Source organism: Microcaecilia unicolor, chromosome 2, assembly GCF_901765095.1.
Source record: "Microcaecilia unicolor chromosome 2, aMicUni1.1, whole genome shotgun sequence".
In the NCBI taxonomy this organism is placed as follows: domain Eukaryota; kingdom Metazoa; phylum Chordata; class Amphibia; order Gymnophiona; family Siphonopidae; genus Microcaecilia; species Microcaecilia unicolor.
In genome coordinates, this window is record NC_044032.1 from 254008537 (window position 1) to 254035311 (window position 26775).

General features: G+C 43.5%; 1 protein-coding gene across 1 annotated transcript in view; it reads left to right on the forward strand.

Moving 5' to 3' along the window:
• Positions 1 to 26775, forward strand: part of LOC115463443 (caM kinase-like vesicle-associated protein) — a 259850-nt gene that overhangs the window by 208107 nt on the left and 24968 nt on the right. The window contains exon 5 of the mRNA XM_030193938.1: positions 15420 to 15558. Coding sequence (XP_030049798.1) covers positions 15420 to 15558 — 139 coding nt within the window. The remainder of the gene's footprint in view (positions 1 to 15419; positions 15559 to 26775) is intronic.

Here is a 26775-nt window from a genome sequence, read left to right on the forward strand (position 1 = left end):
AATTCAGATAATTGAAAAACAAAAATTGCAAAGCACAGATAAATACAGGTACTCATTGAAAACAGTATTAATTTGGCACTCCAGTAATCTCTGCCAGTTGGCATTGACTGGTGTTTGGTGGTTGTTTTTTAAATTGTTCAAGCAAACCAATTTCGTCTGTGAGTGTTAGATTTTTCCTGGGCATTTTAAGTGCACACACCACAGGTGGAACGCGACAAACCTCGCAGTAACACGTGTACACAAACGCAGCTGCCAATTTACACTTAATGGGAAAGTGACGTGTCAATGATGTTCTGTGGATGCCATTGGCCCAATTAAACAGTGCAGTGTCCAAAATAAGCAAAACTTTTTCCCCTTCTAATTGTGCTTTTGTTTTTGTTCACCTGGGTTTGGACCAAATAAATGGCTGCCCCAATTAACCGGTGTCCCAATTAACTGGAATTTACTATATATTGCACGTAGCTCTAGGACATTGATTTGATATGTTAGCTGTCTCGGCGACCAAGTCCCTTGTGTGCACAGATGATGAAGGTGAGCTCCCCATCCTGCGAGGGAAGCATCTGTTGTCCAGGTGAGGTCTGGAGTGGGGAATTGAAATGGAGCTCCTTGTAATAGATGATCTGGGTTGTTCCAGCAATGAAACACCTGTTTTATCCGTGGGGTGATGAATACTCTTTGAGATAAAGGTTGAAAACCTTGGGACCACTAAAACTTTAGCTTCCACTGAATTGGTCTCAAATGAAGCTTTGTGGTGGGGATTACTGCAGTTGAGGTCACCATAAGGCCTAAGGGCCTGAGAAAATTTCCTTGCTGTGCATCTTTGAGAGGTGAGAAACTGCTGCACGAAAAACTGGATGGTGTTTGAATGATCCTGTGGTAGCAATATTTTCCCTTGTACAGTATTTGTTTGTGCTCTGTAGGGGTATTTTCCTGCTACCTCACCTTTGCTGGTCTGGGGCCTATACAAGCCTGAACCATTCTTTATAAGCAATATGGATTCTACAGCCTGCACCCTGAATACATCTGAACCATCAGAAACCAGCTTTTCACAAAGGAAAAATTACTGCTGGGTATACCATGATGACTTCATCCAAGGACGCATTGTTTACTGCAAATTAGCCTCCAGTTATCTCCTGGGAAGAGCGGAAGAGCGTACCTCACAGGGACAGATGGCTCCAGGAGTATGAGAATTGACCAGGAGGTTTGCTGCCGTCTGATAAGAGTTTCTTTGCTAATAACAGGGCCTCTCTTCATGAGCATGAATTCTGCTAGACAGAATTACACCATTTGTGATTGGTCTATGGTATCATCTGACCTAGAAGGATGCCAATGTTGGACTGAAGAGAAAGGAGAAAACCAGAGACTTGTTGGTGGATAGATGTCTCTGAGAGGAGCAAGAGGCAGATTTTCTAAACACACAAGTGAACTGCATACCTTGTAACAAACTGACAAGGTCAGCTAAGCTACAATACTAGGCTTCACCCAAAAGACTGTGCTATCAGTATCAGAATACTGACCTTGGATTTTATTCCTGGACTGAGAGACTCGCTGGGACTTCAGCTTGAGTCTCAACAGAGGAATCTGATTCTTTACCACTGAAAGTCTACAATAAAGATGGCAAGGTGAGAACAGGATTTTTTTTTACCTACAGTCGGGATAGTTTAGTCCCAGGCTTTGGGTCTGTGACAGACTGGTTTCTCAGAACTGGTGGTCAGTGAATTACTAGCTGCTGTGTGTTTGGTACAAGACAGATTAGTTGTGTGAGTTCTCATAATAATATTTAGGATATTAGTGGTGTGATTCGTTGTCTGTTAACCATATTGTTTATTTGGCTAATCATCTATCTATCTATCTTGGTGATAATCTATTTTTGGTAGTATGATCTTATTTTTGTAATTTGCTTTGTATTTGCCATATTATTTTTAGACCTAATATTAATTAATTCCATCTGTGGCATTCTTCCTTTCATTGGTACAGCTAGCTAGTCAGAGTCTAGGGCCAATTAGATAATCTTGTATCCCTGAGCAAACAAGTCCAGAATAATTGCTTTTGTGTGGTTATCTGATATAGACGTACCTACAGCTCCTATGAATTGAATTGTCTGAGTGGGGTGCAGCCTAGATTTTTCTTTGTTTATGATGAATCCTAGGGTGGAAAGAATATTGACTGTACTCTGAAGGGATGTTAATAATTCCTGTTTTGAGGATGCAGAGATGTCCTAAGCTGTGCTGCCACCACTGAAAGGCACTTGTTAAAAATTCTGGGTGCTGAGGTCAGGCCAAATGGCAATACTTTGTATTGGTAGTGTGTTGGGCCAAAGTGAAAGCAAAGGTATCTCCAGTGACCTGGGTGTATAGGAATGTGCATAGAGGCATCCTTGAGGTCTAGTGATGAAAGCCAGTTGTTGCGTCCTAATAGTGGTAGAATAGATTGCAGGGAGTTCATCCTGAACTTTTCCTTCTTTATAAAACGATTCAATTGCCTCAGGTCTAGAATGGGACAAAGACCTCCTAACTTTTCAAGAATTAAAAAGTAGTGGGACTAGAATCCTTGATTATGCTGATGAAAAGGTATGTCCTGGATAGCACTGGTGTGAAGAAGGTTCTGAATCTCTTCCTGTAAGATTGGGCACTGGTTTGTAGGCCTTGGGTAGAGGGAAATTTGATGGTAGTTTGATAAAATTTAGTTTTTAACCTTGGGAAATTATTTTTAATACCCAATTGTCCATAGTGATTTTTCACCATGCTTCATAAAAGAAGTGAAGGTGACCAGCTATCGGATAATTCTCAACAACTAGGTGCATTCTTGTTTATTGGTAGAATACTGAGGCTTATGCTCTCGTGGCCTTTGTCTTTGGAAGGTAGCTTGAGGAGAATTGTGAGATTGAGGAGGTCTAGAGTAAGGCTGATATCTCCGTCTATAATAAGATGGAGGATATAGCTGACATGGATAGTATCTGCAGTGGAAAAAGGAAGATGACCTCCTGAAGAGGAATCTGAGGTAGGAGCACTCAGTTCTTTAATGGTGGTACTATCTTTCTTAGCTTGAGAAACAGTATTTTTTTACTTTGTCCCCAAATAAATTGTTACCTTGACATGGGGAATTGACTAAACGATCATGCAACTCGTCACGTAGACTAGAAGCACACAACCAGGCAGTCCTTCTTGCTGTTATTGAAATTGCACCAATTCGTAAGACATTATTGTTCATGTCATACATATTTTTAATGAGATTCAATATACATTTTTCTATATTATTAAGATGTTCAGAGAAAGATCTTGTAGGTAAGAAATCCAGTGCTTTATTTAACTGAAAGTGCTGATAGTGAAAAATTTGTAACTGATGAGCTGTTATTCATTGGGCTAACAAAGCCCCTGAGTAAATTTTCCTGCCAACTGTATCCACAATTTTGGGGACTTTACCATAAAGATAGTGAAATGATGACCTGCTGGTTTTACTTTTCTTTAATACCACCTCTAACACAACAGAATGCTGCAGCAACTGAGGCTTGTCATATCCTGGAGCCAACTGGACTTTATTTTTGGCATCAAGAGGTTTAGATATAGGCTGGCTAGAATCTTAGCCTTAAGACCTTATAGAACTGAGTGAATAGGAACTAAAACTGTGCCCCTGGGAGCATCAAAAAATGTCATTATTGCTTCAAAATACTTGTGATCAGTGAAGCCATCTTGAGATGCTAAAGCAAAATCTTTTAGGATTCTCTGTATAAATTTGACACAAGCAACATATCTTGCGGTGTTGAAGTGGTGAAATCTTGAAAACGTGAATTAGAGGATATGGAAGGAACTGCCTCTAGAGAATTGTCAGGAAGAGGAATAGCCTTTTCGTCAAAAGAGTAGACTATAGAATGATTAGGAGAGTCGTGCCACTGGGAAGGAGGCGAATTTGGAAGGAGAGTTGGATCTGGAGATGGAATGTGATCCTCAGGGAGCTTATTTGGTACTACACTTTGAGCCATTAGTAAATGAGGAGTTTGTAGCGAAGGCTGTTGTAATATTTTCTGAAAAAGCTGGACTAGAAGCAGTGCTGCATTTTGTGTGGTTTGTGCAGTTATGGCAGGTGCATTAGGTGTAGAGACAGACTTCATTCGCTGATAGCGCTTGACGAGTCTGTCACAGTGTGAGGAGAAGACTTTTTCTTCTTTTTAACTGGTGGAGATAGCTGTGCAGAAGTCTGGGCTGAGTTAGGAGAAGGAGTAGAATGACAAGAATGTGAACTTACAGAAAATTTCCAGAATGAGGAGCCAGAACAGCTGCAGTCTTTGAAGCTTTCTCCTGTTGTTGAGAAAAATTTGCATCAGCTGGGTGCTTTAGTTTTGAATACTTCTCCTTGAGCGAAGTTTTTTTCCTTTTCATGCTTAGCCTCTATAGGGGAATTGGCTGAATGTGAGGAATTGGTGCTGGTTCCCGTTGGTGCTTTAAGAAAGCCTGTAGCTGGAGCGTTCATAGCACTCAAAGTTTCAGGGCCTTCCAGCATCTTAGAAAGGTCCTTTGGTTCGGCACTGTCTGGTTTGAGTGGCATTTTAAGTTATCTAGTTTATCATTCTGAAAAAAAAGTCCTCTGAACTGTGAAGGAGATAGGGCTGATATTTCCGACACACGGCACGGAAGAAAAAACACTGATTTCAAAGTGCTATGACATCAGCGAGGCAGGAAGAGTTCAGAGCGCTTGATTGGTTAAACGATTTTCATTAGACTAGAGAGGGCTGCTCTGCATTCACGGTTGCTGGAGGACAATGATTTTCATTAGACTAGAGAGGGCTGCTCTGCATTCACGGTTGCTGGAGGACAGTGCCGAGTGTGTCTGCATTATCCATCTTATCTGCGAAGAATGGACTTTACCTTTTTTGGTACTAATGTTCCTTTTCAGACTGTCTGACTTCTCAAATGATGAAACATATCTACTATTTAGTCTTTTTTAAAATAATATTAAGTAGTAACTTTTCATCCTATAGTATATTATAATGATGTTATTTTGTAATTATCCTTGGTATACCCGGTCTCTTTTTATGTAATCTGCATTGAACTCACAAGGTATTCGCGGAATACAAGCACTGTATTAGATTAGATTAGTTTAGATTAAGACACTACCTCATTAACCAGAGTTTGGGTCTCCATCAGTACTGAAGCACACCCAGCTAGCCATACTTTATGTTTAGCCACAAGGTGTGTGACCATGGAGGTTTGTTGGGCGATACCATACTTGTGCTGTTGGTACATGGTTATCTCAAGTGCTAATGCATGCTAATTTTTAAGAAGAATTCCAGTGATAATCCAGGAAATTATAGACCAATGAGCTTGATGTTGGTGCCAGGGAAAATGATAGAGACTATTATAAAAAAAATAAAATTACTGATCATATATATAGATATGGATTAATGAGACAAAGCCAGCATGGATTTAGTCAAGGGAAATCTTGCCTCACCAATCTTCTACATTTATCTGATGTGGATAAAGGTGCACCAGTCGATATTGTGTATCTGGATTTTCAGAAGGCATTTGACAAAGTACCTCATGAAAGACTCCAGAGGAAATTAGAGAGTCATGGGATAGGATGCAGTGTCCTATTGTGGATTAAAAGAGAGTAGGGTTAAATGGTCAGTATTCTCAATGGAGAAGGGTAGATAGTGGGGTTCTCCTGGGGTCTGTGCTAGGACTGCTGCTTTTTACTACATTTATAAATATCTAGAGATAGGAATAACTACTGAGGTAATTAAATTTGCTGATGACAGAAAGTTATTCAAAGTTGTTAAATCACAAGATTGTAAAAAATTGCAAGAGGACCCTCTGGAAGATGCAAGGAAGCAGTCTAAGCTCTCAGCATCCAGGCTATGAGGGTCAGAGACTGGAGGTTGGTATACAGAAGAGAGTTTTAAAAAGGTTTGGACGGCTAAAGGAAAAGTCCATAGGCCATTATTAAATGGACTTGGGAAAAATCCACTATTTCTGGGATAAGCAGTATAAAATGTTTTGTACTTTTTTGGGATCTTGCCAGCGATGTCTCTGTTAGGTTGGACTCAAGTTGTTCATGGTCCTATCCTCAAGTTCAGTCACATGCACAATTTAATTTTTATTAGTTATCATTTAGTCAATCTAATCTCAAATTTCTATTTTTTCCATACCTGTGTCTTAGTCAGACTATTACAGTATGTATGTATCTTGTGTTTTGTGATTGCTAACAGACAACCTAGGGATAAGGCAATGCAGCCTGTCTTGTAGAGAGATTGACTGTAATCTTCTGGTTAGAACTGGGAAGTCTGACTTGTCTATGATTATAGTTAATGGAGTGGAGGTTGCAGTAGCAATATGGCCTAACTCACTGTTGGTGGAGTAGTGGCCTAGTGGTTAGGGTGGTGGACTTTGGTCCTGAGGAACTGAGTTCAATTCCCGGCACAGGCAGCTCCTTGTGACTCTGGGCAAGTCACTTGACCCTCCATGGCCTGCTGCATTGAGCCTGCCATGAGTGGGAAAACATGGGGTACAAATGTAACAAAAATTTACATCAAATTGCTCCTTTAAAAGATATTAGAATTTAAACGCCTGCAGTCTGTTCCATGGTTTTCCAAGAGGCATCTGGAACTTAAACAGGTAGAGTGGCAAGCTGAGACCTCTTGGTTTAAGCACTGATCTGAAGACTTGTCTGAACAATATTTGGAATTACTGTCTCAGTATTAAACAGCTCAGAAAGCCTACTTTTCTAGAAAGATTCAATCAGCTGATAGTCATCTGTATGAATTATTTAAAATTGTTCACACTTTAACTCACCCTGCAGGTGATATGAATATTTCTTCTCTCATTTCTAGTGTACTATTTATGTCTTTTATTTTCCAGTAGCAAATTGCTGAGAGCTGCCAAATTTGAATATGATTCACCTGAGGAATGTCTTATGCATTGTGAGATTGCTGTAATTTATAACTCCAACCTGTACAAAATGGTGGCTTGCCAGATTTCAATTTTGAGATGTTCCCACCTATTCATTTGGGTGATGCATGGGACACTTTTGCTCCTGTTTCTAGTGATTTCATTTTTGAATTTTTAGATATGTAATAATTATTTTTCCTCCCTTAATCCATATCCTAAGTATATTTTAAAATAGACTTGTGATCACGCTTTTTTTTTTTTTTTTGCATTGCAATACTGGTACAGACCAAAGATCCATCAAGCCCAGTATCCTGTTTCCAACAGTGTCCAATCCAGATCACAAGTACCTGGCAAGATCCTAGAACAGCAAAACAGATCTTATGCTGCTTATCCCAGAATATGCAGTGGATTTTCCCAAGTCCATCTTAGCTGAAACCTGTTTTTGGCTAACAGTGGGATACAAGAACACATAAATAAATAATGGCTTATGGACTTTTCTTTTACGAAATTAGCCAAATCTTTTTTAATCCCTGCTAGGCAAACTGCTTTTACCACATTCTCTGGCAATGCATTCCAGAGTTTAATTACTTGTTGAGTGAAGAAATATTTTCTCTGATTTGTTTTAAATTTACTACTTAGTAGCTTCTTTGAACACCCCCTAGTTCTAGTATTTTTGGAATGAGTAAACAAGCGATTCACATCTACCTGTTCCACTCCACTCAGTATTTTATAAACCTTTATCATATCTCCTCTCAGCAGTCTCTTCTCCAAGCTGAAGAGCCCTAACCACTTTAGCCTTTCCTCATAGGGAAGTCATCCCATCCCCTTTATCATTTCCGTCGCCCTTCTCTGTACCTTTTCTAATTTTGCTATATCTTTTTTTGAGATGCATGACCAGAATTGCACACAGTATTCGAGGTGTGGTCACACCATGGAGCAATAAAAGTATTTTCAGTTTTATTCACGATCCCTTTCCTAATAATTCCTAGCATCCTGTTTGCTTTTTTGGCTGCCACTGTACACTGAGCAGAAGATTTCAGTGTATTATCAACAGTGACACTTAGATCTTTTTCTTGAGTGCTGACCCCCAAGATGGACCCTAGCATTGGATTATTTTTTCAATGTGCATCACCTTGCATTTGTCCACATTAAATTTCATCTGCCATTTGGATGCCCAGTTTTCCAATTTCTTAAGGTCTTCCTGCAATATTTCACAGTCTGCTCATGTTTTAATTTTGTGTCATCTTCAAATTTAATCACCTCACTCATCGTTCCAATTTCCATATAATTTATAAATATGTTAAATAGCACCAGTCCCAATACAGATCCCTGCGGCACTCCACCCTCCTCCATTGAGAGAAATGACCATTTAACCCTAACCTCTGTTTTCTGTCCAATAACCAGTTCCTAATTCACACTAGAACCTTGCCTCCTATCCCATGACTCTTCTCAGGAGTCTCTCATAAGGAACTTTATCAAAAGCTTTCTGAAAATTTAGATGCACTACATCACCTTTATCCACATGTTTATTCATGCCTTCAAAAAATTAAGCATATTGGTGAGGCAAGACTTCCCTTGGCTGAACCCATGCTGAGTCTGTCCCATTAAACCATGTTTGTCTGTGTGTTCTATAATTTTATTCTTTATAATAGTTTCCTCTATTTTGCCCAGCACTGAAGTCTGTAATTTCCCGGATCACCCCTAGAACTCTTTTGAAAAATCGGCATCACATTGGCCACCCTCCAATCTTCAGGTACTACGGATGATTTTAATGACAAGTTACATATTATTAACAGCAGATCAGCAATTTCATGCTTGAGTTCTTTGAGTACCCTCGGATGTATGCCATCAGATCCAGGTGATTTACTACTCTTTAATTTCTCAGTTTGGCTTAGTACATCTTCCAGGTACACCGAGATTTCTTTCAGTTCCTCCACAGTGTCATCCTTGAAAACTATTTCCTGTACAGGCAGATCTCTTACATCTTCTTTGTAAAGGCAGAAGCAAAGAATTCATTCATTTTCTCTGCTATGGCCTTGTCCTCCCTGAGCACCCCTTTTGCTCCTTCGTGATCTAACGGTCCCACGGATTCTCTCTCAGGCTTTCTACTTCTGATGTACCTGAAAAAGTTGTTACTGTGAGTTTTAGCCTCTGCGGCAAGCTTCTCTTCATATTCTCTTTTAGCCTTCTTTATTAATCCTTTGTATTTGACTTGCCAGTGCTTATGTTGCTTCTTATTTTCTTCATTTGGATCCTTTTTCTATTCTTTGAAGGACAATCTTTTGGCTGTAACAGCCTCTTTTACTTCAACTTTTAACCATACTGGCTGTCATTTTCTCTTCTTTCCACCTTTGCAAATACGTGGAATGCACCTGGACTGGGATTCCAAGATGATATTTTTGAATAACGTCCACGCCTGATTTAGTGTCCTAACCTTAGCAGCTGATCCTTTTAGTTTCTTTTTAATCATTTTCCTCATTTTATTATAGTCGCCCTTTTAAAAATTAAATGCAGCTACAGTAGATTTCCTTTGCGGGTTCATCCCAGTTAGTAACTCAAACTTGATCATGCTATTAGATTGTAAGCTCTTTGAGCAGGGACTGTCCTTCTTCTATGTTTGTGCAGCGCTGCGTACGCCTTGTAACGCTATAGAAATGCTAAATAGTAGTAGTAGTAGTAGTTATGATCACTGTTTCCCAGGGGACCCCACACAACACCTCCTGTCGCACTATGCCCTGCATGCCACCAAGGACCAGATCCAAAATGGCTCCCCCTCTCATTGGTTCCTGGACCAATTGCTCCAAGAAGCAGTCATTTATTACATCTAGAAATTTTACCTCTCTGGCACTCCCTAATATAACATTTATCCAGTCAATGTCAGGGTAATTGAAATCACCCATTATTATAGCATTGCCCAATTTTTCAGGCATAAGAACAGCAGTGCATCATAGAGGTTGTTACGTCCTCGAATTCTATAGATTTCCAACATTTGCTTGTTCATTAATACCTTTCAAGTACTTTAAAGGTCTCTATCATATCTCCTCCGTCTCTCCTCTCCGCTACGGTACATACTCAGATCTTCAAGTCTCTTCTCATACCTCTTCTGATGCAGACCCCATAACATTTTGGTCACCTTTCTCTGAACCTTATGGGAGACTTGTGAAGAAATTTAAAAAGTCATGTGATAGCAGACAATGGCCTATTATGAATGGGGAACTGGTTAAAAGATAGAAACTAGAAAGGAGAGTAAATGGTTTATTTTCTCATTGGAGAAAAATGAATAGTGGAGTGTCTCAGAGATCTGTGCTGGGACTGCTGCTTCTTTACATATGTATAAATGGTTTGGAAATGGGAACCTTAAGTAAGGTGATCAAATTTGCAGATGACACAAATACATTCAAAACTCTTAAATCCCAGGAGGACTGTGAGAAATTGCAAGAGGAATTTATCAGATTGGGAGACTGTGCATCTAAATGGCAGATGAAATTTAAAGCAGACAAGTGCAAAGTGATGCATGAAGGGAAGAGGAGCTCAAACTATAGCTACATGATGCAAGGTTCCACATTAGGAGTCACCATCCAGAAAAATGATCTAGGTGTCATCGTGGACAAGAAGTTGAAATCTTCTGTTCAGTGTGTGGCAGCAACCAAAAAATAGCAAACATAACATTAGGAAATATTAAAAAACGAATGGAAATTTTAAAAAGAATACAATATCTCTGTATTTCTCCAAGGTGCAACTGCACCTACAGTTTTTTAGCAATTCTAGTAAAAAGGTATAGTGGAATTAGGAAAGGTACAGAGAAGGGTGACCAAAATATTAAAATGATATATTAACTCTCATAGAAGGAAATGTTAGGAAGGCTGGGGCTCTTTTAAACTGGAGAAGATAGCTGAGGGGGAGGCATGATAGAGGACTATAAAATAACTAGCCGTTGAGCCTGTAAAAACGGGCTAGTAAAGGAAAGGGGGGGGTTGAAAGCCCCCCCCCTGATAGGTCGCCACCGCCCCTCCCCCCGGGGTCGCCGGCGCCGCCGCCCCCCCCCCCATCGGAGTCCCCTCCGCCACCCCTCCACCCGGGCTGGGTACCTGGCTTCACTATTCAAACCGCCGTAACACAGCACACAGCTCATCTGAGCTGCCGTCGGCCTTCCTTCTTCTCTGAGTGTGTTCCGCCCTCGTGTGACGTAACGTTGGTGAGGGAGGGACACAGGCAGGTAAGGAAGGTCAACGGCAGCTCAGATGAGCTGTGTGCTGCATTCCGGCGGTTTGAATAGTGAAGCCAGGTACCTGGGCCGGGTAGAGGGTGGGTGGCGGCCGCGACTCCGGGTGGGTGGGGGGAGCGGTAGCGGCAACCCTGGGGGGGGAGCGGTGGCGACGGCAGTTCCCTCACTCGCAGATGTGCAGGTTCCCTCTCTGTCACGCCCCTGTCATCACGTATTGACGCGGGGGCGGGACAGAGAGAGTCTGTACTGCGCATTTGCGAGTGAGTACGCCTCTTGCCATTTATATGTTTGATGAGTGCAGTGGATCTGGTAAACAGAAATCAGTTGTTTACTCTTTCAAAAAATACAAACACAAAGGGGCACACATTGAAGTTAATCAGTAGAGTGTTTAAAATAAGAAAGAGAAAATATTTTTCATTCACTACATAATTAAGCTCTGAATTTTGCTACTAGAGGATATGATTTTTAAAAAACAGTCACTGTAGCTGAGTTTAAAAAAGGCTTGAACAAGTTCTACTCCTGCCGGAATTCTGCGCCATAAAAATCAAAATTCTGCACAACAAATTTCAAAATGCTGCGCACAAAGGGCCCTGTTTATTAAGCAGTGTTATAGGCATGTTAACATTTTTAACGTGCATTAACCATGTACATGACTACAATATCCCTATAGGCGCCTACATTGTTAGTGCTCGTGCTAAGTGTAGGCACGCTAAAAACATTAACACACCTTAGTAAACAGGGCCCAAAGTTTGCAAATTCTGTGCACAAAATGTTCAAATTCTGCAAAATTCTATGCACTAAATGTGCAAATTCTGCATTATTTGCCATAATTTAACTAATATTACCAATATTTTTGCAGCTCCTCCCATCCACAGCATCCCTTTTTTTACAGCCACCTACAGCATCCCCCCTTTTTTAACAGCCCCTCCCTCCCTCACAGCATCCTTCTTTTTCTTTGCAGCCCCCTACCACCCACAGCATCCCCCCTTTTTTGCAGCCTCCTCCCACCCACCACCCACAGCATCCTTTTTATTTCAGCCACCCACAGCATCCTCCCTTTTTTACAGCCCCTCTTTTCCCCACACATAGCATTCTCCTTTTTTGCAGCCCCCTCCCTCCCTCACAGCATCCCCCTTTTTGCAGCCCCCTCCCACCCACCCACCCACAGCATCCTTTTCTTACGGTCACCTAAAGCATTCACCTCTTTTTTTACAGTCCCTTTGTCCCCCACACATAGTATTCGCCTTTTTTTTTGCAACCCCCTCCCTCCCTCACAGTATCCCTCTTTTTTGCAGCCCCCTCCTACCCACCCTCAGCATCCATTTTTGTTTACAGTCACCCACAGCATCCCCCCTTTGTCTTTACAGCCCCTCCCTCCAGCCAGCCCCTTTCTCACCTTTGATGTAGGAGGAGTGGCACTAGGAGAACAACTTTGGGGCAGGAAAGAACCCCACTCTTTCCTGCCCTGCTTCCACTGCTCTCTCACTGGTGCTGTGCTTTTTCAAAATGGCTGCCGAGACTTCAAGCGGTAGTCTCACAAGATTACTGTTTGAAGTCTCGGTGGCCATTTTGAAAAAGCACAGCAAGGAGACTAGGGGGTCCTTTTAATAAGCTGTGGTAAAAATGTCCTGCGGTAGTGTAGGAGCAGGTTATGGGCATTCAGAATTATTTTTCAGTGCACCTGTGAAAAGACCTCTTCCTCCCCCCCCCCCCCCCCCCCGAAAATGGATGTGAGGCAAAATCAAAATTGCCTCATGTCCACTTTGGGTCTCAGACCTTACCACCAGCCATAGGCCTAGCAGTAAAGAATTTGTGCAGTAATGGCCTATGCACATCAGATGCCACTTGGTGCACATCCGCTACGCATGCCAGAAAATAAAAAATATTTTGCAGACGCGCGTAGCGGATGCACACCAAAAATGAAATTACCGCAAGAGCCACGCGGTAGTTGTACGGTAAGTCCATTTTGGCATGTGTTGGGCAAGCGTAGACACTTATGTGGCTTAGTAAAAGGGGCCCTAAGAGCGGCGGCAGCGGGACAAGAAAGACTTGGGATCTTTCCTGCCCCAGAAGAGGCCACTTAGACCATCAGGGCGTGCTGTGTTCAGGTAGGTGGCAGTGGGTGGGGGGGGGGGGGAGAGAGTTGGCAGGATAGAGTCAGAAAACAGGTGGCAGCGAGCATGAGGTTTGAGCAGCAGCATTGGGAGGGGGGTTGGGCGAACGGGTGGGGAGAGAGCGCAGATTCTGCGCAGAAATATTGAATTCTGTGTGACTGGGGAATTCTGGCAGGAGTAAAGTTCCTGGGGAAAACATCCACAAACCATCATTAAGGTCGACTTGGGGAAAACCACTGCTTATCCCTGTGGGTAAACAGCATGGAATCTATGTATCTTTTGGGAACTTGCCAGGTACTTTGGACCTGAATTTGTTATTTTTGGAAACAAGATACTGGGCTTGATGGATCTTTGATGTGACCCTGTATGGTAAGTCTTATGTTCTTATCTGAGACCTGTGCATAATCTTTTTTCAGTAGCAGGGTCTACTGTTTGGAGCACACTGCCTTGTAAAGTAGTCAGGATAGCAAAAATTGAAACGGAATTTTTAAAAGCCAATATGGTAAAATGGAGGGACAAGACATTTTTTAGATATGTTAGTGATAGGAAGAAGTGCAAAAGTGGCATTGTGAGACCCAAAGGTGAAAGGGAGGAATACATAGAAGCTGATAAGAATAAGACAGAATTGCTTAACAAATATTTCTGCTCTGTGTTCACTGATGAAGGGCTGGGAGTAGGACCACAGAAGACAAGCTCAAATAGGAATGGAAGTGTGGTAGAACCTGAATGATTTTCAAAGGACTGTGTTCATGAAGAGATAGCTAAACTAAAGGTGGACAAAGCAGTGGGGCCAGATGGCATATATCCAAGGGTACTGAAGGAATTTAGGGAAGTTCAGCAGTGGCATTCCTAGCCTAGATGACACCCAGGGCGGAACGCCGGTGTGCCCCCCCCCCCCGGGTGCAGCGCACCCCCCCTGCGAAATGACAGCTCTCCCTCCCCCCCCCGGCGAAATGACACCCCCCCGGGTGCACGCCGCTGGGGGGGGGTGCCACGGCGCGCGCCTGTCAGCTCTGAGTTCGCTAACTTCGCTCGTTCGCTGCAGCTCCAGCGAACGAGCGAAGTTAGCGAACTCGGAGCCGACAGGCGCGCGCCGTGGCACTCCCCAGCAGCATGCACCCGGGGTGGACCACCCCCACCGCCCCCCCTTGGTACGCCACTGAAGTTCAGGCAGCTTTGCTGGCTAACATTTTTAATGCTTCTCTAGAGTCAGAGGTGATCCCAGAGAACTAGAGAAGTAGTGGCATACCAAGGGGGGGGGGGGGCGGTCCGCCCTGGGTGCACGCTGCTGGGGGGGTGCCGCGGCGCGCGCCTGCTCAGAGTTCGCTAAGCTTCTTTGCTCGTTCGCTGCAGCTCCCTCTGCCCCGGAACAGGTTACTTCCTGTTCCAGGGTAGAGGGAGCTGCAGCGAACGAGCAAAGAAGTTTAGCGAAGTCAGAGCAGGCACGCGCCGTGGCACCCACCCACCCAGCGGCGTGCACCTGGGGGGGTGTCATTTCGCCGGAGGGGGGGAAGGTGTAATTTAGTTGGGGGGGGGGCGCATCGGCGCTCCGCCCTGGGTGCCATCCAGGCAAGAAACGCCACTGTAGAGAAGGGCAGGTGTAGACCCTCTTCACAAAAGCAGAAGTAAGGAGGAGGTTGGGAACTACAGGCCAGTCAGTCTGACCTCTGTGGTAAGTAAAATTAATGGAAATGTTTCTATAATGGAGAATAGTGATGTTTCTTTAATTCAGTGGATTGCAGGACTCAAGGCAGCAAGGTATCACTAGAAGCAGGTCTTGTCAGACAAATCTGGTTAATTTCTTTGACTGGATGACTAGACAGTTGGATCAAGGGAAAGCACTAGATGTAGTGTATTTAGAATTTAGCAAGGATTTTGAAATGGTTCCGCATAGGCTACTTATAAATAAACTGAGTGCTCTCAGCTTCCATGCCAGGGCTCCTTGCACCACTAGAGCAACAGGGGTTGCAGTAGGGCAGGACTAATGTGTATTAGCAGAGCTGTCTGAGGTTCTCAATCCTGGAATAGCATGGAGTTCAATGGACCAGGACTGAGGTTCATTGGCAAAGCCAATGGGGGCCAGTACTGGAATAGCAGAGAATAATGTAAGGCAGGAGTATGGGATTTTAAGGTGTATTGGAAGACTTGTGTGTTATGTGTAAACGGGATGTTTACTGAGTCCCTTGTATCCTTTTATAGAGCCACTGGAGGGGACGTGTTTGACTGGATCCTAGATCAAGGTTACTACACTGAGAAGGACGCCAGTAATGTAATCCGGCAGGTGCTGGAAGCTGTAGCCTATTTACACAGCCTACACATCATCCATCGTAACTTAAAGGTAAAATTACATGCAGTAGCTACCCAGCTCTCCCCTAGACATGGAAAAATGATATCTTACCCGATAATTTTCTTTCCTTTAGTCACAGCAGATGAATCCAGAGACTTGTGGATTATGATCATCTACCAGCAGGTGGAGATAGGATGGTATGCTCCTTGGTCAGTCAGTATTTCTCATAAAAAGCAGAAGGAATTATAAGGCCAACATTCCTCCCTCCTCACAGCAGTGGCGTAGCTACGTGGGGCCTGAGGGGGCCGGGGCCCCCGCAGATTCACCCCAGGACCCCCCTCTCGGCGAACCCGCCCCCGCCGCCGCCTACCTTTACTTTTGATGGCAGGGGATCCCACTCCCCGCCAGCCGACATCTTCTCAGTCCTTCCTGCTCTTCAATTTGTTTGCTGACGTCCTGCACGTAATTGTACGTGCAGGACGTCAGACTCAGAGAACAGTTCTGTTCAGACTCAGAGAACAGTTCTGTTCTCTGAGTCTGACGTCCTGCACGTACAACGTGCAGGACGTCAGCAAACAAATTGAAGAGCAGGAAGCGACTGAGAAGAAGACGTCGGCTGGCGGGGAGTGGGATCCCCCGCCAGCAAAAGTAAAGGTAGGCTGCAGCGACGGCGGGTTCGCGGCGGGAGGGGGGCGGCAATGTCGGCGGTGGGGGGGCGGCGCTGGGGGAGGGCTAAAATGTGCCCCCTCCCCCCGGGCTCTGGACCCCTCCCCCACGGAAGGCTGGCTACGCCCCTGCCTCACAGAAATGAGGTATAAACCTGTCAACCAGCAGAATTATGCACAGGCAACCAAAGCAAGAAACCTAAGCAGAGAAACAGACTGAACTGATAGTGTCAACCTCGTGAAAAGGTAGGACTCTGCATTCATCTGCTGTGACTAAAGGAAAGAAAATTATCAGGTAAGGAATCATTTTTCCTTCCTTCTCATCAGTAGCAGTCAAATCCAGAGACTTGTGGTATGTAGCAAAGCAGTCTGTAAGTAGGGTGGGAACCAGACACAGCCATGGAAAGCACTGATGTTCCGAAGGATGCCTTAGACCTAGCCAAAACCATCAACCGTACAAGGTCTGGAAAAGTCTGACAAAAGGACCATATAGGGGACCTACATAGAAGAGAATGAAGATGAGAAGTGACTGGAGGACATAAGCACAAGCAATAGGCACCCAACGCCAGCGAGCTATGGCAGCATATGAGGCTGCATTGTCCTAACTGGAGCCCACCAGAAGCAGGAAGGGCGACCACACCCAGACATCCATTGGTTGCCTGAAAGTACCAGAAAGGCCCACAGATGGAAACTTCCAGGATGATTTTCTTCCCAAAGAATGGAGAAACAATGGCTGATTAATAGAAATGCATATTTGTAAACCACCACAGGCAACAATGGTGGGATCGTGCTGAGAGTCACCCTTGATGACATATGAACAAAAGATGTGCACAGAACACTGTCAGGATTTCCAATTAGTGATGGAACCAAGCAAAAACCGCTGAGCTGGAGTCATGCTGAGATGGAAGTAGCAAAAAGCACATCAAAATCAGGAAAAGTTTCTTCAAACCTTTATTCTGAAATATAAACCAAACAAGCTCAAATTCAAATACTTGTTAACATCTGTAGGCTTACGATAAATATAAGTAACAATTTTGTTCTCATTGATACTAATTTTTATGTCAAGGAAGGGCACAATCTTCATATCATAATGTATCTCAAACTTTAGATTTTTATCCAGACCATCCAGATCATTCACATTCCTTAAGTTCTCCTCTGTGCCCTTTTAAATCATAAAGACATCATCAATATACCTTCTCTAAAGTAACACATTAGCTTTATATTTATGTTCTTGACCTCTTCCTCTGCTGAACTGGGAAGAGACAATAAAATTAAGTAAATGAAATAAGAGACTAGAGTTGCATGAGTCCTCCCTTCTGGACTATTGTAGATGTAAGAGCATTCCCAGAGGGTTGCATATAAATAAACCATCTACCATGAAAAGCTAGTCCAAATAAATGTTCCTTACATTTAATGATTTTAATGATTAAGACGTAATGAAAAAGAACAAAAAGTGAGGAAAGCATTAGATAAGGAACTTGTTTTCCTTAAAGAAAATGATACCTGTTTTGATTTATTGTATGAGGATTATAAAAAGAATTGTGAACAATTTGACAGGGATCTTAGATTAATTAAGTATGGGAAATTTAGAAGGGATGATTTAGATTATAAAAATGGTAATGTATATCCCTGGCATAGAAATAGGAATCAAGGGAAAAGGAAGATTTTTTAAAAACATTAAAGAGATTCTAATGTGCAAGGGAAAAGACATGACAATAATGATAGGCAAGTACAGTATAATAAACAACCTAGTCCTAGTACAGTATGAGAGAAGAAAAGATTGAGTGATCCTGACAAAGTATTTGATCCCTCAACATTCTTATATAGTACGCCACCGCAAACAGGTTTTTCAGCTGGGATAGTTCTAGAAATGCAAATCTATAACAGACAATCCTTATTTAGAGAATCAGAGGGAGCTAATATTCAGCAGATGAAGAGGGAGGGGGAGAGGGAGGTACTCACAATTCCGGATGAGGCAAGAGAATCAGAAAATGTATTAAGCAGGATATATAATATATCCAAAAGACTACTCACAGAGACCGGGATTAGGGTACTGAATAAAAGCCTCTTCTTTGTACCCACTCCCGCATAATTCTTTTAATGTTCATGTAGAGGTTTTTAAATTTATCAGAAAATTGAAGATTATGGATTATTTTTCTAAAGGAATGACAACTGCAAAAAATATGTCTATTGTCAGGAAATAAAGTAAGTGGCAACCACCTGGCAATATGCACCCCTTAATATAAGCATATGAAACAGTGGTTCTCAATGATATCTCCAAACTGGAACATCAGGACAATAAAAGAGTATATTATAATATGATAAGAGTGTGAAGCAATCAATACTTTACGCAATGATGCAAATTGAAAAATTATGTCTTACCTGATAATTTTCTTTCCTTTAGATGCAGCAGATGAATTCAGAGACTAATGGGTTGTGACCAGCAGGTAGAGATAGAACTGAACTGCCTTATAGGATGGAATTCTCCTTGGCTATTCAGTATTTCTCATAACAAAGCAGAAGGAAACAGAATTACAACATTTTCCTTCCCCACATAGAAACTGAAATCCCCATACTGGAAACCAGACCCTGAGTGAACATCCAAAACAAAAACATGCAACAATAAGTACCAACAGGGAGAACTGAGAGGTCGCGCATGTGTGTGGGGGGGTGGGGGACGGGATGGGTCTCTGGATTCATCTGCTGCATCTAAAGAAAAGGAAATTATCAGGTAAGACATGTTCTTACCGCGATTACATGCAAAACGCGGTTGTGTCATTAAACTTTGATGAATAGATAAAGTGGGCCAATGTTTCAAGATAATTTGCTGTATACTCCTTGTATAATTATTATAAGGAAGTATACAATTAACGTGTGTATTACTACCTTTTTTTGAAGCTTGTTCTCTATTAATCAGCCAACATCTTTGAGCATATTTAGCTCGCTTTGCCGCAGAGTTTACAGCATATTGGGGATAACCCCGAGCAAAAAATCTTTTTGACATTAAATTAGCTTGCTGCTTGTACACTGCTGGACTTGAACATAATCGCTTAATCCGCATAAATTGACCGATAGGAATACTTTCTTTCAATTTTCGCGGATGATGACTACTAAAATGCAAAATAGTATTTCTATCTGTCTCTTTACGGAAAACTCCTGTAGATAGCTGACCACTGGATAGCTCGATCTTTATATCCAAAAAATGAACACAAGAACCTTTTGATTGCAAAACAAACTGTATATTAGTATCGCATCCATTCAAGTATTCCACAAAAGCATCAATTTCTTCCAACTTACCAGACCACATAACGAAAATATCATCGATATAACGCTTCCAAACTATTATATTAGTAGCCATAAAACAGGAAGAATACAGATGCACAGATTCAAACATCGCCATATAGAGACAGGCTACCGTGGGGGCTAACGTAGCCCCCATGGCAACCCCTCTAGTTTGAAGAAAAAATCGATCACCAAATTGAAAATAATTTTTCTTGATTACAAACGAAGCCATTTGTCTCAATAATTGAATTTTAGAGTCTGATAAGTCTTGCTGATGTAAAACCTGATCAATCAAACTTAAACAAGCTCTCTGGGGAATACTTGTACATAAGGATACGATATCCAATGTAAATAATACAACATTTTGATCATGAGGAATCTCTGTAGAGTTTAAAAATTCCAGCATCTCACCCAAATCTTTAACATAAGAGGGAATTTTCTCTACCTGAGAGTGTAAATGGTATTCAACAAACTGGGACAATGGTTCAAATAAGGATCCGACACAGGAAACGATTGGACGCCCCGGGGGGTTATTAACAGATTTGTGAATCTTCGGTAAGAAATAAATATTTGGAACATTTGTTTTTTTCCTCAACAAATACCTAAATTCCTTCGAAGTAATCACCTTATTATCACTCGCAGTCGTTAACACTTCAGAAACTTGGCTCAAATATTCACTAGTAGGATGTGATATATGGAATGTATGTATAATTGTTATGTGGAAATGATAGTAAAATTTAGAAATAGTCATATATATTTGGTTGTGTAGCACAAGAATTTAATGGTACATTAAAAAAAAAATTTCTGTCTGCTCTCAGAGTTCGAGCCGCAGCACTGCAGGCAAGGAAAGAATGGAAGTTGGAACACTCTGGTGCGCACATGTAAGACTTCTCTGATTCACTGGCACTGTGTGCTAAGAGATCACCGCATGCACGAGCCAGTAGGTCAGGTGACATCTGATGCTCATGCCTATGTCAGAGCTGAGGTCTGCACATCAACCCGGGAGCAGAGAGGATCAATAGTAACATAGTAAATAAGTCTGCCCAATAGACATAATTATTATCAATTCATGATTAAATCAACAATGAATATGATATTATATACTTGATTATAGTCTTTCTGTGGCGTTTCTGGGACATAGACCATAGAAGTCCGCCTGGCCCTATCCTTATGTTCCAACTGCTGGAGTTGCCCTCAAAGACCACTCCAGCCTATTTATCTTCTCATTTGCTGGACACAGACCGTAAAAGTCTGTCCAGCACTGTCCTCACGTTCCAGCCACTAAAGTTGCTGTCTAAGCCCTTTCCAGCCCATCTTAAACCAGATTGCCATATATGAGACACAGACCCAGGGGCGTATCTGAGGTTCGCGGTAGGGGGGGCAGGGGCTAGAGTGAGGGGGCACATTATAGCCCCCCCCCCCGGCCCGTTGAACGTGCTGCGACGTCAGACTCCATCCAATTGGAACTAAGGATGCATGCAGCTTTCAGCACGACAAGGATGAAGATGTTAAAGAAGACCGCGGCTGGGCTGGCGGGGGGTTGGGGTCCCCCGCCAGCTGAAGCAATATTTTAAAAAGCCGGCAGGAGGAAGCGGACCTCGGGGGTAGGTGACAGCGGTAGGGGGGTCTGGGGCGAAATCTGCGGGGGGCCAGGCCCCTGTAGCCCCACACAGATACGCCCCTGCACAGACCATGCAGGTCTCCCGGTATCGGCCCTAGTTTATCACAACTAGAGTCGCCATCTATGTGTCACTCGACACATCCACACACATGCAGTCATTTAGGTTTAGTTTTTTTTATAACTTCCATTTTCTAATTAGAGATCCTCTATGTTTATACCATGCCTTTTTGAATTTCATCACCATTTGTATCTCTACCACCTCCTTAATGGAGACTTTCCGCATCTGTGCTGTTTTTTTTTTATTTTTTCTTTCTCTGTTACCTGTCAATATAAGATGGAAAATTGTATAGAATTATATTATTAATTCTTTTCCTCTGTTAATCATCTTTTCTAATCAAGATGCATTCTTGAAATTATTGTAAAATTGCAAAAAAAACCAAAATAAAAAAAAAGCAAGGAGGAGGAGACAGAACTCAAAGAACTTGGTACTTGGTAGGTGAGAGGCTGGCGCAAGTGCAGCATACACTTCCACGGGAACCCCGCAGGAACTGCTTCCGTCCCCATGGGATCCCCGCAGAACTGCTTTCTTCCCTGCAGGAATCCCGCAGGTTCCGCAGGATTCCCATGAATTCCGTTCTCGTGCAAGTCTCTATATGGTAACCTAGCCATGACCGGTAAAAGGGGTGTGTCTACTGTAGGGTTTGGCTACTGTAGGGGCAGAGCCGTAGTGACCCTGCCCCTGGATGGGTAGGGGGCACCGACTAATAAGCTGCAGGAGGGCGCCAGAAACCCTAGCACTGACCCTGCCATGAATTGCACTGCAAAATGGCCACTGGTAAACTGTCAGCGTCATGAGGAGAAGTGTCTTGTGCCTCTCCTGTGTGGGAAACCACTATGGCCTCACTGCTCCCTGCACTCTCCAACATCGGGGAGCCAGCACAGCCCCCTGGACACTGCCCCAATGCTGCTCTCTGCTTTCCACAGTGTGAGCAGAGCTTAAGTTCTGCAGCCATAAAAATCAAAAGCAAAAGTAAACTCGCAGCCCCAACATACAGGAGAAATTTAAATGCACACTTACCTGGTAGATCCAGCTGTCTGGAGTCCTGGTTGAGAAACCTAGTGCTGCTGAAAGCACTCACAAAGACCCTCCTGAGCCCATAACTGGAAAGCTTAATGGTAAATAAGGAGCAGAAACTGCCAATAAGCTGCCCTTTTTTTTGTTGTTTGTGAGGAAGGAGAATGGAGGAAGGGCTGGAGGGGGGTGCAGGGTGGTGGAGGGACCTGGGAAGACAAGGTGTACCCCCTAAAGGTGGCACCACTCAGCCGCACACCCCAAAGCTACACTGAACTGGGGCTTAGAACAGGAGCTGGCACCAGATGAAGCCAGGAGCATGGGAGAGACCATCCATCCGCCTGCTTGGAGGTACAGAATACTGAATAGCCAAGGATCATTCCATCGTATAAGCAGTGGCATAGCCACAGGTGGGCCTGGGTGGGCCAGGGCCCACCCACTTAGGGCTCAGGCCCACCCAACAGTAGCTTATGTTTAACTGTAGCTGGTGGGGATCCCAAGCTCCGCCAGCTGAAGACTTCCCCCTGATGGTAATGAAAGCACTACACGATACCGGCACCTGTGCATTCTCAATTTTCAGTCATGCCTGCTTCAGACTGCCAAGGTGGAAAGAAGCGTTTTCCGCCAGCTGAGATTTTTTTTGGGAGGGGGGAGAACATTTGGTGCCCACCCACTTCTTGCCTAGGCCCACCTAAAATCTGTTGTCTGGATACGCCCCTGCGTATAAGGCACTTCAATTCAGCGCTTTTTATCTCTACCTGCTGGTAGATGGTCACAATCCACTAGTCTCTGGATTCATCTGCTGCTGGCGCTAAGGAAATAATTATTAAGCCAGCAGATGGATAAAGAAGCATATGCCTCAGAGATTCTAAGACAATTAGATGACAAGTCTTTTAATAAGAAGAATGATTCAATATTAACTGTACAGCACAAAATTAAAACAATTACAGTGGGTAAAGAGGGCCAATATTTAACCCAGAAAGAAATGGATTTTTTAACTTTTGAGGAACCAATTCTCCCCACTATTTACATTCTTCCAAAGATTCATAAGTCATTATACTCACACCCCTCCGCCAATTATCTCTGCTATTGGATCCTTGGTTGAACCATTATCGATTTTTACAGATAAACTTTTGCAACCTTTTGTTAAGCAAATTCCTTCCTATGTTTGAGACTCTGCAGATTTGATAAATGCTTTGAATGCCATTACATGTACAGAATATATTATCCTGGTCACTTTGGATGTTGAATTCCTGTACTCTAATATACCTCAGAAGGAAGCTATTGAGATAATTAGGGACATCATCGCACAAATAGATTTTTATTTGAGAGTTCCTACTGAATTGGTAGTTGAACTCACTACTATAACACTAAGACCTACTTCTCTTTTAATGGTAAATTTTATCAACAGATAAGGGGCACAGCTAAGGGGCAACCATGGCCCCCTCCATTGCAAATTTATATATGAGTCACTTTGAAAAATCATTTCTTTCAGAACATGACTTTAAAGCCAATGTATTACTTTGGAGAAGGTGTATTGATGATGTCTTCTGGATAAATATCTAAAGTTTGAGATACATTATGATATGAAGAATGTGCCCTTCCTTGACATAAAGATTAGTTTCAATGAGAACAAATTTGTTACTGATATTTATTGTAAGCCTACAGATGTTAATTTGGGCTTGTTTGGTTTATATTTCATAATAAAGGTTTGAAGAAATTTTTCCTGATTTCCTGATTTTGATGTGCTTTTTGCTACCATCATCTTGGAGTTTGCAGATTGTCTGCTCTGTTGTTTCCTTGGACCATGCAGAGATGGAGTCAGTTCGAGCATGAAGACACACAGGAGAACTCCAACATAAGACAGGGCGGATCCTGTCGCACAATAGGGCTGAGACCCAGAGTAGGGTGAGACTGCCCCCCAGGCTCGGAGCCAACAGAATCCTATAGACATAGGATGAGCTGAAATACGACATCAGCTAGCGACATTCCACACTGAAAGGGCTCAGCTGTACACTACAAAACACCAGAGATGTGCTCCCCAGCTAGAACAGATTCCGTAACAGTGGGAAAGTGACAGATGACAAGTACGAGACCATACATGCAGAGAAGAAGCTGTGCCCCAAAACTCAGGAGGAAGCTGTGTCCCATAGATAGAGATGGAGCCAACTGTACTGGAGCAATATGGAAGAAGCAGAGATGAAGCTATGCTCCGCACCCTGAGATAGCGCAATGATCCATATTCATAGATAGAGCCTTGCTGATTATCCCAAATGGAGTTATGCCGTCCACTCAGAGATGGGGCAATGCTTCCCATTCAGAGATGGAGCAGTGCTCTCCACTCAGAGACAGAGCCATGCTCCACAGTCTGAGTTAGAACCATGCTCCAAAGTCTGAGTTGGATCTGTGCTCCACAATCTGAGATGAAGCTATGCTTCACAGTCTGAGACAGAGCTGTTCTCCACACTCGGAGATGGAGCTGTGCTTTACATTCAGAGAAGGAGTTGTGCCCCACATTCAGAGATGGAGCAGTGCTCTCCATTCCGTCTCTGAGCCATGCTCCACAGTCCAAGATGGAGCTGCAGTCCACAATCCAAGATGAAGCTGTGCTCCACATTCAGAGGCAGAATTGTGCTTTACGTTCAGAGACGAAGTCATACTGTACATACAGAGATGATGCTGTGCCCCATATTCAGAGATGGCGCTGAGCTCTATGCGCAGAGAGAGAGAGAGAGCTGTGCACTAAATTCAGAGAGAGAGAGAGCTTCGCTAGGCATACAGAGATGACACAGAGACATTCAGAGACAGATATGTGCTCAACATGCAGAGATGGAGTGGTGGTTTTCATTCAGTGATGCAGCTGTGTTCAACATGCAGAGATGGAGTCATGCTCACCAGGCAACAATGGATCTGCCCCCATCCAACATATATGGAACTGTGCTCAACAGTCATAGATGCAGCTGTGCTCACTAGGCTCAGCACATAAAGATGAAGCAGCGATCAACAGGCAGCGATGGAGCTGCACTTAACAGACAACGATAGAGCCGAGCACATTAAGCAGACACGGAGTTACACTCAGCCATTAGAAATAGAACTGTGCCCCACAAGGAGCCGTGGCCATCAGGCACAGATGGTCATGTTCATAGTAAAGACCAGGGCTGCATTCCATGCACAAAAAAGGAGGGGTTTGCTCCCCATTCAGACATGGACCATTCCAACTGACAGAGAGGAAACTGGGAACAGTATCCCAAGACGGAAGTGAACTGAGACCGGGACTAGCGAAGCATGAGTGGACCATGCTAGATATGGTGATGTGGCCAGAAACTGTGCTCCACAGCCAAATACTAAGTAGTGCAGAATGTGGAAAGGAGAAACTATGCTGTACAGACAGTGATGGAGCCGCGCTCCAAATGTACCAACGAAAGAAGCCGTGAAAGAGCCGAATTCTGCCAATACCATAGAGCCATGAGCTAGCCAAGCAGCAGTAGCCATGCACTGAGCTGAAGCTGTCACTGTGAAACAAAGGTCAACAACAGCCAAAGGAATTGACACAACCACACTACCTGCCCAGCAGAGAGAGGGCACTTGAGAAAGCAAGAACCTGACAGTATGCAGTTGGCAGTAAGGCCAGGCAGCCTGCGTAGCCCCAACAGAAAGGTGCTGGAACAGCAGCCATGAAGAGGCCAGTGAAGGCACCACAAACTGTCTTCCGCTGATCAGCAGCAAAAAAACAGAAGGATGCAACCTGCCAAGCACCCAGGGAGCAACACACCCAGCACCTACTCCAAGCTGCAAGGCTACAGTGGCCTGAAGGCTAATAGTGCAAGTGCTAAATAATCCAAAGGGCAATTGTCCATGCCAGAATGGCCCCAAGGTGGCTAAAGGTGCAGAGAACTATGAGGTGGAAATGCTGCTATATGCTGAATTTGAAGTCTGCCAATGCATTCAGGAGCTGAAGGCTGACAATGTCACAGTGACCGAAAACAGGTCAGACAGCTGGGAGTCTAACGCTCCCAAAGCCACATGGGATCGCTGCCTTAGGGAGGCTATTTCGAGATGACTAATCTGCCTTGAAGGCAGCTGCTGCAGGAGCGCATCACTAGATGCTCATATGGACACAAGCCGCCAGCTGCCCCCGCATCAGAAAGAAGAAAAATGACCATGCCTCAGGAAGGAGAAAAAACAGTCTAAACAGCATACAACCACACCTACCAAAACAAGGAACACCACAATCCAGTGCCTGAAGTAAACACAGCATAGGGTAGCAAATGCCCCTACAAGCATGGAAACAAGCTGAAGGCTGCCTACACAGCCTGGAAAGAGCAGACCAGGCAACCGTGAGGAGATATTGCCCCATATCTAGAGGTGAGAAGGAAATACACTCCCCCTCAGGAAACAGGACAGCTCATGCCAGCATAGCCTAGGCCTCAGAAAGAGAAGTGAACTGCAGATCAAAAACGCAGCTGGGAGGAGCAGCCTGGAGAATGCTGAGAAGCCGAGAGTGACCTGGGTGCAGCAAGGTCCAGGCTTGTCCTGTGCGTGAATTTGCCATGCGAGAATGAGCCAAGACCTGAATCCAAAAAGGCAGACAAAAAAAGTCCACTAATCAACGGAACCTCACCATCTGC